Genomic DNA, 17,738 nt, shown 5'->3' on the forward strand with positions numbered 1-17,738 from the left:
GGACACGGAAGGAGCGGCTGCAGTTGCAATGTGTTTGTTAGAAGATAAAGGAAGAGCGAGAAACCACCTCCTCCCATGTCTCCACTGATGTCAAAGGGTGAAAAGAAAATATTTATTACCTGCTGATGCTGGTGTTGTGAAGCAACTTCTCCAAAGAATATTTATGAATGTACAAAGTGAGGATGTGCTGCAGTCAAAGGACTCAGAGTAACCAGTTCACCACCATTTCTGGGTTCCTATTTCCCCCAGTCACATTTACGTAATGTGCAAAAGTCTTGAGCCACACCTAATTTTTTTTTCCATGTATCCAAGGATTTTCTTGTCCTTTTTAAAAATGCTCTTGAGCGGTAAGCATTCAATAGTCTAAGTTTAAGGTTTTCACACATTTTCAGTGCAGTGCTTGTGCGTGATGATTTTCAGTTGATTGTCCGTTGTTTGTTAAGCGATTATTGGCCTACACTAACTATAACGTGGCAGCTGCTCATATTAAACATACAACAATCCATGTGAGCTTAAACACTTCAGACGGCTCTAAACATTCATTTTATTTTCTACTGTGCCAAAAGTAGGAGATGTCATTAAATAGACACACATTTCCAACTACATATTTAACATCTTGGACTGCTGCTACTACTAGAATATAAACAAGCCACAGCTATGAGCCCAGAGAGCGCCTATCTTACTGACTCCATACAGAGCCGAGAATAGTGAATAAATAAATAAATAAAAATGGGATGAAATGAAAATGAATTTAATAATTCCACTATTGTGTGAAAAAAAGAAAAGAAAAAAACCCAAGTTGGTACTGGTTGGTTTGGGGTTGCATGGCGTACACACCACTGCAATAAATTCTGGTTCCACAAATATTTACTTTTGTTTTTCGACTGTCAAAAAGATGATCAGCTGCTTTCTTATTGAGCTCATAGCTGATGGCCAGGTGTAACAACTCTGTGACAGGCCCTGGGGGCAGATATTTTTTTGGGCCCTTACTGCCACATTGAACCAGAGGAAACAACATTCTCTCTCTCTTGCTCTCTCTCACACACACACACACACACACACACACACACACACACACACACACACACACACACACACACACACACACACACACACACACACACACACACACACACACACATTGCAAGTCTATAAATAATAGCATACTGGAATAATTAGTAATGTTTTAAATTACTGCACCATGGACAACAACCGCAGTCTGAGGTTGGGGAAATGGACAAATTTATCTAGCAGAAGCATATGCTATAACGCCATATAATAAATACTCATACCATCTTATTCAACCAAGCTACCCCAAACATAAAACAGATTAAGCCTCGCTAAAGTAACATAAAGACACTTGTAATGTTGCAAAGCACCGAACAAATGAGAGAAGCCCATTAACCACAGGTCCTCAGAGACTGACTGGATGGGTGACTGTACAACAAGCACACTCATTTATAGAAATTCTCACTCAGCAATTGTTTCGAGAGGACCAGCTTCTACATTTATCACACACACATATTACAGCATGAATGCATATTTTCAACATTAAAGTGGCAACAATGTTTCAATCCTTCACAAAAACAAACCCCTCACTCATCAGACCGTCATCTCAAATCCAGTCTTCATCCTGTTATCCTCTCTCCTTTAAGCACCGCTCTTTTGCTTTGCTTGCTAAACATAATGTAAAATGCCTGCACTCTCAAGCTCACCAAAAAACTAACTGCTGCACTGTTAGCATCAACAAGTATGCAGGCACTTTGCACACATGACAGGGAGGTCAGGTCAGCAAGGTCAGGAAGTGCAAATTTCCCAGAATGCGCCTAAAGTTTTTAAGGCAAAAGTGTTGAAGGCTCTTTTAGTCAGTGAAATTTAAAATCACAATGAAAATATCTGCCGAGCTGAACTTCATCTATGAAAATGTATATAGAATCAGAAATTAAACACACAGTGGAACTTTTACACTTTGTCCACTTTATGCTGTGAACACGAGCATCCATTACATGAGGAGGTTTGACAGTGATTTTGACTGCCCCCTCCTTCTTGCAGGGCCCTGTGGTGTTGCCCCAGCAGCCCAGTCAGACTTTTGAGCTGATGGCGTGGTGACCTGAACTGTGTAACAAGTGTTCTTAAAATTGTGTTCATTCTGAGGGTGGAACCATCGGTATCCTTGCATCTGTCCATTGCCAGCCACAAACTCTTCAAAGTTTGTGTGTTTTTTCCCCTTCTGACCAAATGAACCTTTCTGCACCATCTCTTCAAAGTCCTTCAACATTTATCAAGAACATCATTCTAAATACTAATCTGTCAAACAGCCTCGGCCCTTGGTTTTATCAATTTCGTTAAATGTCGGAAGCTTTCCTTTGAGATTCTCTTCCATGATCACAAAGCTCTGAATGCCCTGCTCTACCCCACAGGTCCAGTGTCACAGTACAATATCATGTTATACTGCCAATGGAAGACGAGATACCATAGGCATAAAAAGATACAATACTCAGAGCAATCATCTCGCCGAACCACAATGACTGGGATCAAGAGAAGATGGAAGAAACATTCCTCACACCACTAAACGACCACCTCCAGACCAGAGTGTTGATGCACGGCAGGCTAGTCGATGCATTCATGCTGCTGATTTCACACACTGAGTCCACCATCTGCAGTCTCAGCGAAACTGGAAATTCATCAGAGCAGGCTATATTTTTCCAGTTACCCTAAGCCCATCGCAGCCTCAGATATATTTCCATGGTTCACAGGAGTGGAACCCATTGTGGTCTTCTGCTGGTGTAACTGATCCACCTTAAGGCTGAATATATTGTTGAGTGTGAGAAGGGTTTTTTCTGCTGAGCACGGGAGAAAAGGGTAGATATTTGAGTTAGAATAATCTTTCTGCCACCTCCAACCAATCTGGACATTGTGCTCTGATCTCTCACTGCATCCACTCCCAGTACGGTGATAGTAAAAAGGCCAGAAGAGCAGCATCTTCACGAATCCCACCCCCCAAAAAAATCTGGCGGTAACACAGCTGGCTGATGGGTTTCAAAGTGTTTCCACAAATGAAAGCGATGAACAAAAAATTGCAGTCATTATTCAGCTGCTCAACAATAAGACAAAACAAGATATGTATGTCAGATATAGATGGTTACAGCTAGCTGGGTAATTGCCAACATGTTAGCTATTACTATACAATGCAAAGGTTAGTTATACTTCTTTGTTTAGTGCCCTTACATGATGGCTAAAATTAGTCATTTTTAGTGCTAGCGGAGATTTGCTGCGTCAATGCGGTTATGGCATTAACGTCATTTTAACGAGATTAACATTGACTGCACTAGTAATTTTGCATTATGCATACTATACTTATATCAAGGATCACTTGGATGATGAAGTGATAATGTTAGCAAACAAGACAACGTTAGTCAGCTGGGTGTAGCTTAGCTACCAGCAACAAATTGTCACGTTAGCAGATAAAGTAATGGTCAGTTCAGTTACCAGCCTCAGGAGTTTGGATAAATTAGCTAACATTAGATAATAAGTGTTGTTGTCCATTTCCAGGCAAAGGCCCTGTTTGGCCAGATGGATTTACTTAGGTATAAAATATAGATAATAATAATTATTATTTTTTAATATCTAATAATAACTTGCTTGACACCTGTTGCACAGTCCTGCTACCTGTGGGTTCAATCAGCACAGAGGTGAATAATCTGCTAGCAGTTTTTAATTTGCCCGTATGATGCACATACACACACAGAACTAAAACAAAAAGCTGTGCACTTTGCCAAAGACTACCCAGCAAGACAAAAAGCATCCAAACACTGAAAGCTTTGCATCAGCTCCATGTGGCACTGCTGTCTGAACTACTCTGTCCGCCTTCAGCTGAGTTCAGAGAACACTCCAATATTACTAAATATGTAAAAACCACTAAAGCAATTCACTAACAAATTCTATCTCATGTCATATTTGTTTGTATTGTTGTTTTTACGTGGAGTTTTGTTTGTCCTTTGTTGATGTTAGTGATTAGTGGACTCCATTTCTAAGGCAGTGTTAGCCAGTGCTGCTCATTTTTGATGCTGGGAGTAGAAAAGAGGCACTGAGGCGAGACGCACTTGAGCGTGAGGATCACATCCTTTGAATTTTTGCAGAAAATATGCCATGAGTTTTTTCACTCCACTAGCTGTTGGACACTTGAGAAGGTCAGGGAATACCTAATTTTTAAGTTGCCTTACAATGTCTTCAGACAGTAGTCAATAAAATGAATACAACACACACTAAATAAAAATAAAGAAGAAAAAGGACACTCATCTGATCTCTAACACAGTTTATATACCAAACAAAATCAAACTGAACTGACAAAAACAGACACATAAGCCAAAGGAGGTTCTTTGAAGGTTGCAGAGTAATGTAACCAGAGACTTGGAGGGATGGAGAAATACAAGAGGCACACAGGTGCTGAAGGCACACAGCCACATGTTTGACTTATTGATTATGTGTGAAATCTCATCCACTCTACATGGCTGTAAGGTGTGCAGCATTAGTTATTTATAGCAGGGTGACTACTCTCACTTTTCCATACTGCCGTCGGGAATTTTTGTGATCAATGCCATTTTCACCGACTCTCTTTCTGGCAGCGCAGCTTACCCTCACCTCGGTTCGACATAATATGGTCCGAGATCGGGGAAACACAGGGTGATTGCACATTACAAATTTATGGTGAAAACCCTAAAGCGACCCGGGCTGCCTCTTCTGCCTTGTTGCTGTTCAGGATTAAGGTCAACAAGCATGGAGCAAAAAGTCTGGCGGTTAATGGGCCAAGACGCACACTGTCTACCCAAAATGTCACAGGTTTGAATCCAGCTTGTGACCTTTTTTGAATGTCATATCCTCGATGCATTCAGTCTTTCTGGACATTGTGCCGTTGTGTTTGTCAACAAAGCACACATGTCATTAAAATGCTTTCATGCTGGGTATACACAATACCTCTCAACCACCTTGAAGCTGCAAGTCTGAGTATTTGTAAGACTGATAGTAAAAAATTCCAGAGAGAATGTGGTGCATTTGAGCACATGATTTGATGGCAAATTATATCAGATATAAGAGGTTCTGATATAGGTCAGGAGATTTGGGGGCGTTTTATATTAGTTCCTGGGTGATTTGCCCAGTGGAAGCTGGACGGGGCAACTGGAGTGAATTAAAGGGCACCAAATCCCATGTTCTAATATATAGCCTTAATAGATGTGGAATCTGCGAAGGCAGAAACAAGTCAGTTGTCTGGATTTTGCCTGGCAGTTTTACCCACAGGCTTTGGCATAGAGCATTTGGGTCAAGAAATAGTATCAATCAAAAAACTGCAGGAGCCAACACAGTAAAGCAGATACTGTGTTGGCGGGTAAAGGCGGGTAAACGGACTCAATTAAATAAGTAAAATGTGAGTTTTTGAGAGGGGAATATTGGACTTTTTATAATAGCTATAGCTCATACTTGCTTTAAAAGTAGACTTTAAACAATATTTTAGGTTTATATATTCAATTTAATTTTATTTATAGTGCACCAAAATACAACAGCAGGAGCCTCAAGGTGCTTTATATTGTAAAGTAAAGAACCTACAATAATACAGAGAAAAACCCAACAATCAGAAATCCCTCTAGGAGCAAGCACTTTGGCAACAGTGGGAAGGAAAAACTCCCTTTCAACAGGAAGAAACCTCCAGCAGAACCAGGGCTGAGACAGGCAGAAAACTAACTAATGATTAAGTGTTGTGTTAGCACAGAGTTAAAAGAGGCGAGTGAAGAAGAAGCACTGAGTGCATGATGGGAAGCCCCCAGCAGTCTAGGCTTATTGCAGCATAACTAAGACAGGATTGAAGGTCACCTGATCCAGCCCTAACTATAAGCTTTATCAAAAAAGAAAGAAATATATGAGAACACAACTATTAAACACCTGATTTCCACCAGTTTTGAGAGACTGACCCTGCCACAACAAGCTTGTTTTATTCTCCTGGTATAGAAACCACTTGACAATCTGTCAGGACATGCACATTTTTTCCCTGGCAACCAGATGTTGTCAGGTCGGTCACTGACCAGTCTGTAGAGCTGTGTGACTGAGGCCTCAGATTTTCATATTAGGAATATCCCCCATACAGAACAAAGAGTGGAGAAAAAAAGCATAAGACAGTTTTCTTAAATCTGAGTTTTCGGGTAGAGGAAGATTACTTGCACATATCAAAACTGCTCACTATCTGCCAGAAAGTAAGGAAAAGCAGAAAAGTCTTCCTTCCAGAGTCTAAGGTGAGCCCAAAAAAGCAAAGTAAGATTTTTCCTGCTATTAATACAGTACATTCTTAATTATTGCTGAATTCCTTTTGAGTGTAATTGAAGCAGTCCTACCTATAACTGATACAGTGTTTGGATTTTATTTCTCTGCACAGATCATTGACTTTTTTTTTTTTTTTTTAAACACACCACACTTGAAAGAAGATGATGCTTTGCCATATTTATTTTGAAGATCTGATCCAAATCATGTGGTCGTTTTGTTCCTTTTCCTGTTCACCTGTTGGTCACCTGCTGATTTCACTGATCCTTATCCTATTAGTCAAACTGCTACTTTTATAGAAATATTTTAAAATATTAAATTACTTTAAAAACTTGCCCCATTTTTCACAACATTTTTACAACACTTTGACGTCACAAAAAAATAAATAAAAAAATTAGCCTGGATGCACTCTCACTTTTCTTAATCATTTCATGACCTCCCAGAATTATCTTGTAATCCTTCAGAAACTGGTCCAAAAACCCAAAATCCCTATGCTGTGAACCACTGACCTTAACCTGACAACTATACTTCAGTTTTTTGAGAATACCACAGTTTTTGAAATGTTGCCCCCGCATTCATTCATCCATCCAGCCGTTTTTGACACTTGGGTCACGGAGGCAACTGTCCAAGCTAAGAAACCCAGACTTTCCTTAACCCAGTCACCTCCTGCAGCTCATCCGGGAGGACACAGAAATGTTCCCAAGCCAGTTGACAGATATAATCTCTCCATTGAGTCCTGGGTCAGCCCTAGGGCATCCTCCCAGTAGGACACACTAGGAATACCTAGGAGACATCAAGGAGGCATCCTAGTCAAGTGCCTGAACCACCTTAACTGGCTCCTTTCTATGTGGAGGACCTGCGGCTCTACTCCGAGCCCCTCTCAAATGACCGAGCTCCTCACCCCATCTATAAACTCATTTCAACCGCTTGTCTCTGCGACCTCATTCTGTCCGTCACTACCCAGAGTTTCTGACCACCCAATCCATCACTCGATCTCATGGTCTACTCTCCCCTCACTCGTGAACAAGACCCCGAGATACTCAAACTCCTTCACTTGGGGCAGCAACTCATCCCTCACCCAGAGTGGGCACTCCAGCCTTTTCACCATCAAAGTGGAGTCATATCAGCCCTTGAAAGTCTGATATGAGTGCTGACTTTCACGGGCTTTAATGAAAGCATTAGGAATTACATCCACTGTTATACATACTTCCCCATTTTCAGAGGCTAAACCATAAATGGACCAAATAAAATAATTTTAAATATAAGGACTCTTTTTAATATACGGATGAAAATCTTTTGCAGTCAGTGACTGCCTAAAGTCTAGAACCCAAGGACATCACCACCAAATCACCAGCTGAGACACAAGGCAAAGAAAAGAAACACAAGCAGAAAGTTGCTGAACTAAAAACAGGGACACAATCCCCATTTTTTCTCTGAGACAGATCTCAAAGCGAAGGATCTGTAAAGACTGTATCGCAAAGTACCAACAACACAGAAGTTTTACTTGCAATGAATTACTTCCACTGTATTGTGGTACTGATACCACTATACTAACCAGGCTAACAGCATATTATCAATTTTGTAATTTCATGCAAACACTTCTGAACTTTTTCACTATTGGGTATTGTGAAAAATAAATATAATCCATTTTGGAGGAAGTCTGTGGAACAAGTGGAGCGCTGTGAATACTTTTTGGATACGCTGTGAGTCCACTTGTACATTTCAGTGCATCTCTGATGCTCACTTCTAGTCTGGAAAGTGGTTATTTGCTTCCATTAGGAGCTCCTGAGTGTTCTTCTTGTAGTTTACTTTTTTCAGCCAGGACTTCACATCCTTATTCTTCTGTGACTGTGAAGCCTTTAATACCCTTGTACATTTTTTAATGTTATGGCCTAAAATGTAACAGTCTAAAAATGTGTCTAGATTATCCCCCCCTTCTAAATTCAAACTATAACTTTGTGGCTTTTACATGTTTCAAGTTCCTTTTTTCGAGGTTGTTGAGTGCCATGAGTACCCATCCCAGTTGCTAAACTTTAATGGAATATCACAACTTCCCTAGTCTTTAAGACATGTAAATATAGTAGCTATATAGTATCTAATATTTTTAACATTTACTTTTTTTACTTGTTAAATCATAACTGGCTTTGTTTGTTAACACTTGTATTATTTGTGAATTTATTATTTTCTCTGTTGGTTATATACTACACCACAGGTGTTAGTAGATTGCTATCCACCACAGGCATTTAAGTCAGACTGATTGTTTGTCAGACCCCGAGCGCTTTAGAGTTGATACGTGTTTGTTGTTTGCCAATATCAGGCCTTAAAGCAGGGACAAATTCTGTGCCCGAAATATATTTTGGACATGAATCGAAACTGCTTGTGATTAGACAACAAACAAAACACCAATGGAAGAGACATGTAGAGAATTTTCAGAATCAGTTTTCTGTCGCTTGCTAAATGTTTACGCTTCAATTTATACCTTTTCTGCATCAACAGATAGTGGAAATGTCTCTATTTACATAAAAGAAAGAGAAAGTGAAGCAGAATGCAGGAAGGAGACAAATATTTATTTTTCTGTAGACTATATTTTCTCATGACATAATCCCAGCTGAGCCAACGCATCGCTTATTTGAAGAGGTAACTTCTTTAATAATGCACGTGTGGCCTTTATGTCAAAGTAAATTGATTTGTTTTCAAAAATTTATCCACTTCTGGAGTTCATTACGTGATTAAAGATGAGAGAAATCTTGAAGGACATGCGAAGGCCTTAAGATTAGTTAGACACCTAGCAACAAAACTGATGTGGGACATCGAATATTGTAATGTTGTATCTGCTCGTCCTTCTGCCTTCTCTCTCTTCCATGGTTATGCACCTGCATGTAAAAGGGGAAGGGATGCTGCACCACTAAGGGCAACATCTCCCCACTTCTTCGATTCTTCTTCATTTCTGTATAAGATGCCAAACTGGTATCACAAGCGCAATGAATGATGGCCGTCGCACAAATCATGACCCATTTCAGAAACACAATGTGATCGTTGCCAAATGTAAATCCTTGCATTTACATTCCATGAAAGGACCGTCCACAGAAAATGCATCACTCGCTGGTTCCTCAGTCTGATACAATTAGGCTGCCGGATTTCAAGTCAAACACAACTTTCAAAGCTTCAAAGAAGCTTTACTCTTTGATGCTATTTTTGACGCGTGTGGTTTCTTAACAGCCATATGGAATGTAATGAGTGTACTGATGTGAAACAATCGACTAACTAGCCCATTAGATCACGATGATGATGTGAAAACAAAGAGAAGATCCCTGCGTCAGTGCATTACTGCAAACTTTTTACACCACATCATCCACTTTTTTCAAAAATCTATTTTTTTCAAATGAAATGTGATGTTCCTGGCTAGATTCACACATATACGAGCAGATGTTTTCTATGGGAGAGTTAAAAAAGAGAAGCAAGAATATTTACCACAGGCATAATTATACATAGTCATATATTGCCCTATAATGATCTAAAACACCAGGGCCCGTATCCCTAAAGATTCTGAGAATCCTCTCAGAGAGCTCCTAACTTAACCTAAAAATTCCTTGCCAGGAGTTTTAGCTTAGAAGTGATTCCAGAACATTTTCAGTGAACTCTGAGCAAGGAATGGATGGAAAATCCTATCTTAGTGAGGAGGTGTGGTTGACCCCGTTGCTAGGTATGAGTCATCATTTCAAAAGCCGTGATTGGTTGATCCTACAAGTTTGATGGAAATGAGCTTTTGGTGAGAATGAGCAAAGGATGTACCCTCAAATCAATAAACATAATTATACACTCTAATCTTATGCTGACTGTAATTGTAAATAATATTTCACATTCAAGAAAATATCTGGAAAATGAATAGTAAGCTGTAGGGATTATAACCTAACATTAGAATCTAAAATATGTGAAAACTTAAACTCATTACACCCTGTTCAAATAATGATTCGTGTCTTATTTGCTCATATCAATATCCTAGCTGGCATATTTTGTACTTTCACTCCCATATGGACCCCATTGAAAACAAGATGGCCTATCTCAAGGGGCTGTCCCTAATGAAGTAGAAATCACAACGTTACAAGTCCCAGTGTGGTCTTAACGAGGGTAACACGGCTCAGCTTTTATCAATGTCTGTGATTGCTGGCTGGTCTATTTGTAAAGGCTTGTTAACAAATATCCTACAAACACAGAAAATGGAGAAAAAAAGGACTTGCAAGCCGAACTGGACTGAGGAGCAAGGTTTGTTGCTGGCCCAGTTGGTGAACGAACATAAAGGTATCTCTCCTGCCTCTTCTGTTGGCCATTTTTTGCAGCTGCTTAGGGGAACTCTTAAGCCACTAAAAGTCCTCTTCCCTGCTCTTAGCAGATCTCGCCTTAGGAGCCCTTTTAAGCGCTAGGAATCTTGAGGAATAGCTTTTATATTAACTGGGATTGTCGTGTCACTTTTAGGGGAAATTCTAAGAAAACGTCACGACTCTGAGAATTTTCTTAGAATTTGGCCGCTAGGAGCCACTTTTTGCACAAAGATTCTTTAGGGATACGGGCCCAGAACTCTAGAGAATTTTAACCCCTGTACTCAGTTGAAGACTCAGTCGAGGATAGCCATTTCCTGTGGTTACCACTCACATCACAAAATATCCAGTAAAACCTGCTCCATTTTACTTTGTCTTACATGCTTGATATCTACATCGGGTACATCAGTGTGTGGACTGTTCGATGGTTTTACCTGTAGGCTTACATGGTTGAAGTCACTGATAGTGTATTAACAGCCAGATGGTATACTAAGTCATCAAAATGTAATGAAAGCCCTCTCTGCATGATCCAAATAAAGCCTGACGGCATGAAACCTCCCTCTGATAATGTCAGTCATTACTTAACCTCCAATCATTGCTATATCAATCAAAAAATATAATAATATCTTCCAACTTAACTGGTTTAACAAACATGTCAGAGGCATTAGGCAGACATTTAAATACAGTTTGACAAGTCAGCATATAGCCTAAGGTTTATTATCCTGTAAGCTGTAAGAAGGCTGTTCATGGCTTACCCAGACCCAGCAGGTCCACGGCTGGCTCTGTGCCTTTCTTAGGACTGCCTCTGTACTCTGCCTGTTGAGGAAAACAAAGAGAAAAGAGAAAAAAATATAATAATGATATAAACATAATATTTGATTTGTTCAAGCAGGGTATTTGATCATAATTATAACATTACTAGACTGTAGATGGTAATTACATCCATAGAGACTAGACCTTTTACCATTCTGTATAACAATCCAATATTGATCCTTATTAAAAATGCTGGATTGGATCATCAATGTGAGCCACTGGCCCTAAGATGAGTAATCTCCTTTTAATGCAGCTATAGTCTGCAAACCTTTTCTACTGCAAATTTGTCAGGATGACTTTTAGTTAATCATATCCTCATTATATGGGCCATCGAGTCCATTCTGTGATTTCCACAGCAGAACCAAGAAGTTGGCATTTTGAGTCACCCTACTAACATGACCTCAAAAATTCTATTACATTTGATTTCAGTGGAGAGTATGATTTCATCTATGGATCCTGAGGCAATTTTGACTGCTACAACACTACACGAAGTGTTTGATGCTTGAATGCTAGCCTGCATATATGCACAGGGGTGATGTAATATACATTCCTGCTGGCAGGATCAGTTGCTAAATGTTGTGTTTCGAAAAGTGAAGCAGTGAATCAGCAAAAGAAAGGAATGAATTCCAACTGTAGAGAATAAGGTTTGTGGTGCAGCTGAACATGTATTATACTGAGATATGTTTTAGGAATTTATCCTATAATCACTGAACTTAATGGGACAGAAACAACTGTCAGAACACATTTTCCTATAGAATTTACTTGGCATCTGTGGCAGCAGAGTCAGGTTTTGTTAGCTGTTGGGTTTTGGTTTAGACGGATATTAAATATTCACGAACTAGAGGATGTTACCTTTCCAATAGTGTCCTAAAAACTTCCTATAAAAGCCTTCATTTCATCCAAAATGCTCTAGAGAGTGTACTGACAGGTACTAGAAAGAAATTACATATTTCCCTGATACTGGATTCTCTTCACTGGCTGCCTGTGAAATACAGAATCGAATTTAGAATCATTCTCCTCATATTTATGAGGTCTTGAATATTTAGCCCCCATCTTACCTTGCATACCTCATTGTACTGTATCAACCCCAATAGAGCACTTTGCTCTCAGTCTGCTGGCTCACTTGTACTTCCTGGGGTACTTAAAAGTAGAAGCGTAAGTAAGTATTCTAGTGTCATGCGAGGCCATCTTTCCAACTTCTAAAGCCTGGCCAAAGTTGAATCAATGTAAACAGGATAATGATCCCAGGCATGATGCATGCTCAGTCATCCAAGTAAGGAAATTCCAGTGTGGAGACTGTCTCTCATTCAAGTCACTTTCTCAAAAATGTTTCTCCCACTAAAGAATCAACGTTCTGGAATGCAAAGAAAGTTGATTCTTGGCTTCAAGGCTCAGGAAATAGAACAGGTTACACACTATTTGAAAGGTTATTGGTCCAATCCCCTGGCTGCTCCAGTCTGTATGCCAAAGTACCCTTGGGCAAGATACTGAACCCCACGTTGCTCACCGATGCGCCCATCAGAGTATGAGTGGGTGAATGTTAGATAGACAGCAATTGGACGTAGAAGAAAGTGCTGGTATGAATAGGTGTCAATGGGTGAATGAGGGATGCTGTATAAAGCACTTTGAGTAGTTGAGTAGAGTAGAAAAGCACCGTGTAAGAACCAGGCCAATTACCATTACCAACCACAGCAGCAATTCTACAACAAAAGAAAAAAGAATCAAGGTGTTGGAAAGTCTAAGCCAGGGGTCTCAAACTCCAGTCCTCGAGGCCCGGTATCCTGAAACTTTTCCATGTGTCCCTGTTGTAACACACCTGAATAAAATTAGTAGGTCATTAGCAAGAGTATAGAAGTTGACTGCATGCTGAAGTGGCAACCCCTAACCCTACTCAAGTAAATTTAAGTACATCTAAGTGTTTGGAAAAATGTACTTCTAAAAGTACTTTTATTGCACCATGTTCATTCACTCATGAGCTGCTGTAACATGAATCAAATGGCTGAATTGCCACCTCAGCATACAGTCAAGTTCTATAGAGGCTTGACTGTATAGAATAACCTGAATACTAATTGTATTCAGGTGTGTTGCAAGAGGGACACATGGAAAAGTTTCAGAACACCGGCCCTCGGGGACTGGAGTTTGAGACCCCTGGTCTAAGCTATCTAATTATGGTCGGTTATTAGATTTCCATGCTCGTTTCTGCATTCTGGCTTAGTTTTTATTAAATCAATAACAACAGTGTAACATGTTACATGTTGTTCATTTAAGGTTTTATTTGCTTAATTTTAAGAGCTTGTAAAAACTAGATATTTGTTATGTCCTGACATATAAAACCCTAGAACAGTTAAGACGAATTTTAACACAAGTTCTATTGGCAGTGATGGTCGCAATGTCCTCAAGATGTACAGCATCACTGATTTGGCATAATGTTTCTGTCAGCATCACTCCTTAAGCTCTTTTTATGGTCTCTATTCAATTAGACTACCATACTTCAGATGTTTATCAGGGGTATACTACCTTGGTGATATTGGTTAATGATATGTAATCATGCTAATTTAGCTTTAAACCTGATAAGTTGAGCAGAATTGTAAAGTAGTGCAAGTAGGAGAAGAAGACAAGGAAAGAGACAAATGAAAGAACGACAGCAAGGAAGAGAAAGATGGGGGTTAAAGTTCAAGGAAGACATGAGAGTAAAGGGGTGTGGAGACAGACAGTGGAACATATGAGAAAAAGAAGTGGTGAGATCGAGAGAGAGTCTAAAAGGGTAATACGTGGGCCAAGAGAGATCTACAACACTGGTAACAAACCCAATTGGCCCCCCAACAAAAGATCGATGGAGCACATTAGATTCTATGTTGTTCCAGTCCAAGGCAATGAAAACAATTACCGTGTCCATGCCTAATCAGGAATGCATTGGCTGTAAATTGATGTGTGTTGGGATTGTAGCAAAGTGTGAACAGCAGCGCATGAACCGCAGAAGGAAGGAGCATCTCTGTACAGCAGCCAGAGGTTGGACTGTGCAATGCATTCATATTGGGAAACAGTAAAGGACCATTCTAGGGAATTTTTAAGGAAAAACAAAAACCAAACTAAGGTTGAGGAATACTTAGTAGTAAGATTCACTAAAGTTAGTAGCCAATAACTGCATAATAAATTCCTGTACAGTTAGAAATGTTGAAAAATTCTATTAAGATAAACTGGAGGGGATTTTTTATGAGATAAAACTTAAATCAATATAAAAAAAATAAAGAGGGGATTGGGGAGGTGGGAGACAGCAAAGGGTGAAGCTGTTGTGTAGACTTGTATAAATATGACTGGATGTTATTAGTGAGTTAGGAGCCATGCAGCTGAATGACAAACTAAATCAGGTACAACAGGACATACACTCAATGATGCTGTCACACTTTCCATAGAGACAGAGTAAACAGAAAGAGAAAACACTGTAAATAATGGATTGAAAAAAGAAAAAAGAATTCATACCAAAAACCAAAATCTATGCTGGCCCTGAGAGGTCAAACGCACTGCAACTTAAGAAAACACCGGCAAAAGCTAACAAAACAGAAGAAAAACAGTTAAATAACGAACAACAGGAGTGTTTCTGGGGCGATGTTAACGTGACAGAAACTACAACATGAGAAGGATTCACTGAAACGATCCATTGGTGTGACAGAATCGGTTCCACTTTATGTATGTTTTAATTGCATGACTCACACAGTACTGTAGCTACATGTTTGCTTTAGCCTTTTACTATTAGCTTGTCACTTTCGCAGTTGTTTTGTACCCAAAACATTCATTGTATTGTGTTTTTGCTGCAGTTTTTTAAAATTTCCAATATTCTTTATTCACCTTCTGTTGCGTTTAGTGCGCTTTTGCAGAGCTTTTCTCTCTTCTCAACTGGCGTTTTCTTAAATTGCAGTTTGACATCGCAAGGCCACCATTAATTAAATTCTCATCACTGTTGCAAATTTGTTAATAAGTTTACTTAATTATTTAAATCTATTAGGACCTAATATAAAGAAGACCCTTATGTCACATTTTGCTCTGCAACATTTGGGCAAATGGTGAGGCCACTGGGATTCAGCATTTGTTAACAAAATGTACCATACTTAATTAAAATCTTTTTCAATTTAGTTTGAAAATGCGACTGGAAGGTTCTCAGGATTTTTCTTGTGTTGATAAAAACCTTGTTTTGTGTGCTTTTAGGATTGCCAACGATGAACCCTCTAGTTGTTAAAGAGTGTTGTTTTTCTTCTGTTTTTGGCCATCTATAATCTTACATCAAATATTGGTGATCAGCTTATGAAAGTGCTGTTTTAGTACTCTATTTGCGTTAAGCACATACTGCAAGCTTTACACACAGATTTTTCCTCCCTGATCATCTTCCTTAAACAGCAGCTGAAGCAGGTAAATATTATATAAAACTTGTTTTTGGTGATTTGTAAAGAATGGAGTTTCAATAGCAAAATGGTTTTTGTTCCATATGTTTTATTCACATATAAAACTCTGGGTAACTTTCCAAAAGCAGAGTATAGTTACAATTGATAATATAGCCCAATAACACTTTTTTACTCTTTATATCTTTACTTTCCTTGCCGATTGATGATAATATTGGGTGAAATCCTGAATAATAACGGAACGACCTGCAGAATAAGAAGGTTTGTATAACATTTGTCTATTTTTATTCAAGAATTGTAATGTAATTAATACACAGTGTTTATTTTCTCATGTACTAGAGCAATGAATGAGATCTTTACACATGAGAAATTTGCAAATATGAAATAGCCATGTCTGCTTAACAGCGTCAGTATGTTGTAGATTCAGTCAAGATCTAATATGATCTAAAATATTTGCTATCAAAGCTGTATATTATGAAGGTTACACAGAAAAACAGATCGAACTTTAGTCTTAAATTCTCTGAAGTCCATCACGGGCCTTTGCAAGGAGACAGCAACAAGTGAGTTTGTTACTGTATGCCTGTCCATTTGATTTCAGAGCATGCAGAGTGTTACAGAATTGAGTGTACATAGCCTTTCAATGCTACATCCCACACAGCAGCTGTGAAACAGAGGAGAAATAAATAAGGAAATCCTAAATATTGCTGTGGATGAAAAGCTTAAATTTTCTTCTGTATATTCGGAAGGATTTGGAAAGACATGCTGCCAAAATTTGTGGACTAACGCTTGACAGTCATGCAGAGCCTTCCTGCCCACAATCTGGTTATGGAGGAACAAGCATCCCTTGAAATTAGTTATCTGAGGTGACACAAAGTGATGCAGTTGACAGACGGCCAGCGACAGACTGTGACTGGCTGTCAGGGTCAGCTGCGTTTGAAGAGAGAATGACGCCAATCGATAACCAACCCCCCAAACAGGTGAATAGAGTCTTTACTTGATGGCGATGGCAGTTTGAATGAAATGCACCAACCAAACTAAACTCTCTTATGGCTGCTGTCAAATCAGATCACCTGTCAAATACAAACCAGTCAAAGCCACCATCTGACGGCTGTCACACGGAACGTCTGCGCTGGGGCGCAGCCTGCTGTAAGTTCCTCCCTGATGTACTCAACAGACAAGCCAAGTGACAGTGAAGCACTGCCTGCTGAGTCTAATCTACCTCCCTTTAACAAGAAGTTGCTGAATAAAAAAACACAGGCACAACATGTCAACACAAGGTCCAGTTTAGCAGCTTACTTGCAACTTTCGATCAAGCTGAGCGATGTTAAACAGCCAAAATGAAGCCACTTGTAGTTTAGTTTCACTGAAATTATAGCAACTGTCTCTGACACACAACAAAAGAGTAATGTTATTCTCCTGGAAGAAGTCCCCTGTCATGCGGGCATTGTGTACTGCAGCGTTGTCCTGTTGAAAAACCCAGTTGTTACCACACAGACGAGGGCCCTCAGTTATGAGGGTTGCTCCCTGCAACATCTGGACATAGCCAGCGGCCGTTTGACGAAGCTTCATCGTTCCACTGAAGGAAAAAGCACGCCAGACTATTATGGCACCTCCCCCACTGTGGCTCATGGAAACCATTCAGTCTCAGATGCGAGGTTCGTCCAGTGTCTTGATGGACAGCCAATTGGATCCTCCGGCTCCGTGCTGGTGAAATTTTTTGGGTCTTCCACTTGACTTTTTTGTTCCATAACCCTCAGGATCACTTAAGAAATTCCAAATGCCTGTCTTACTGCGTCACACCTCAGCAGTGATGTCACGCTGCGAGAGACCCTGCTTATGCAGTTCAACAACCCGACCACATTCAAAAAGGAAATGTTTTTTTGCCTTTGCCATCAGAACGTCATGACAG

At 39.7% G+C, this 17,738-nt stretch overlaps 1 protein-coding gene across 4 annotated transcripts in view; it reads right to left on the reverse strand.

Moving 5' to 3' along the window:
• smap1 (small ArfGAP 1) overlaps nt 1-17,738 on the reverse strand; it is a 144,937-nt gene that overhangs the window by 45,459 nt on the left and 81,740 nt on the right. For all 4 annotated transcript variants that reach the window (XM_039622043.1, XM_039622042.1, XM_031741137.2 and 1 more), the window contains one exon: nt 11,378-11,438. In XM_039622043.1, coding sequence (XP_039477977.1) covers nt 11,378-11,438 — 61 coding nt within the window. The remainder of the gene's footprint in view (nt 1-11,377; nt 11,439-17,738) is intronic.

Source organism: Oreochromis aureus, linkage group 13 (genome assembly GCF_013358895.1).
Source record: "Oreochromis aureus strain Israel breed Guangdong linkage group 13, ZZ_aureus, whole genome shotgun sequence".
Taxonomy (NCBI): domain Eukaryota; kingdom Metazoa; phylum Chordata; class Actinopteri; order Cichliformes; family Cichlidae; genus Oreochromis; species Oreochromis aureus.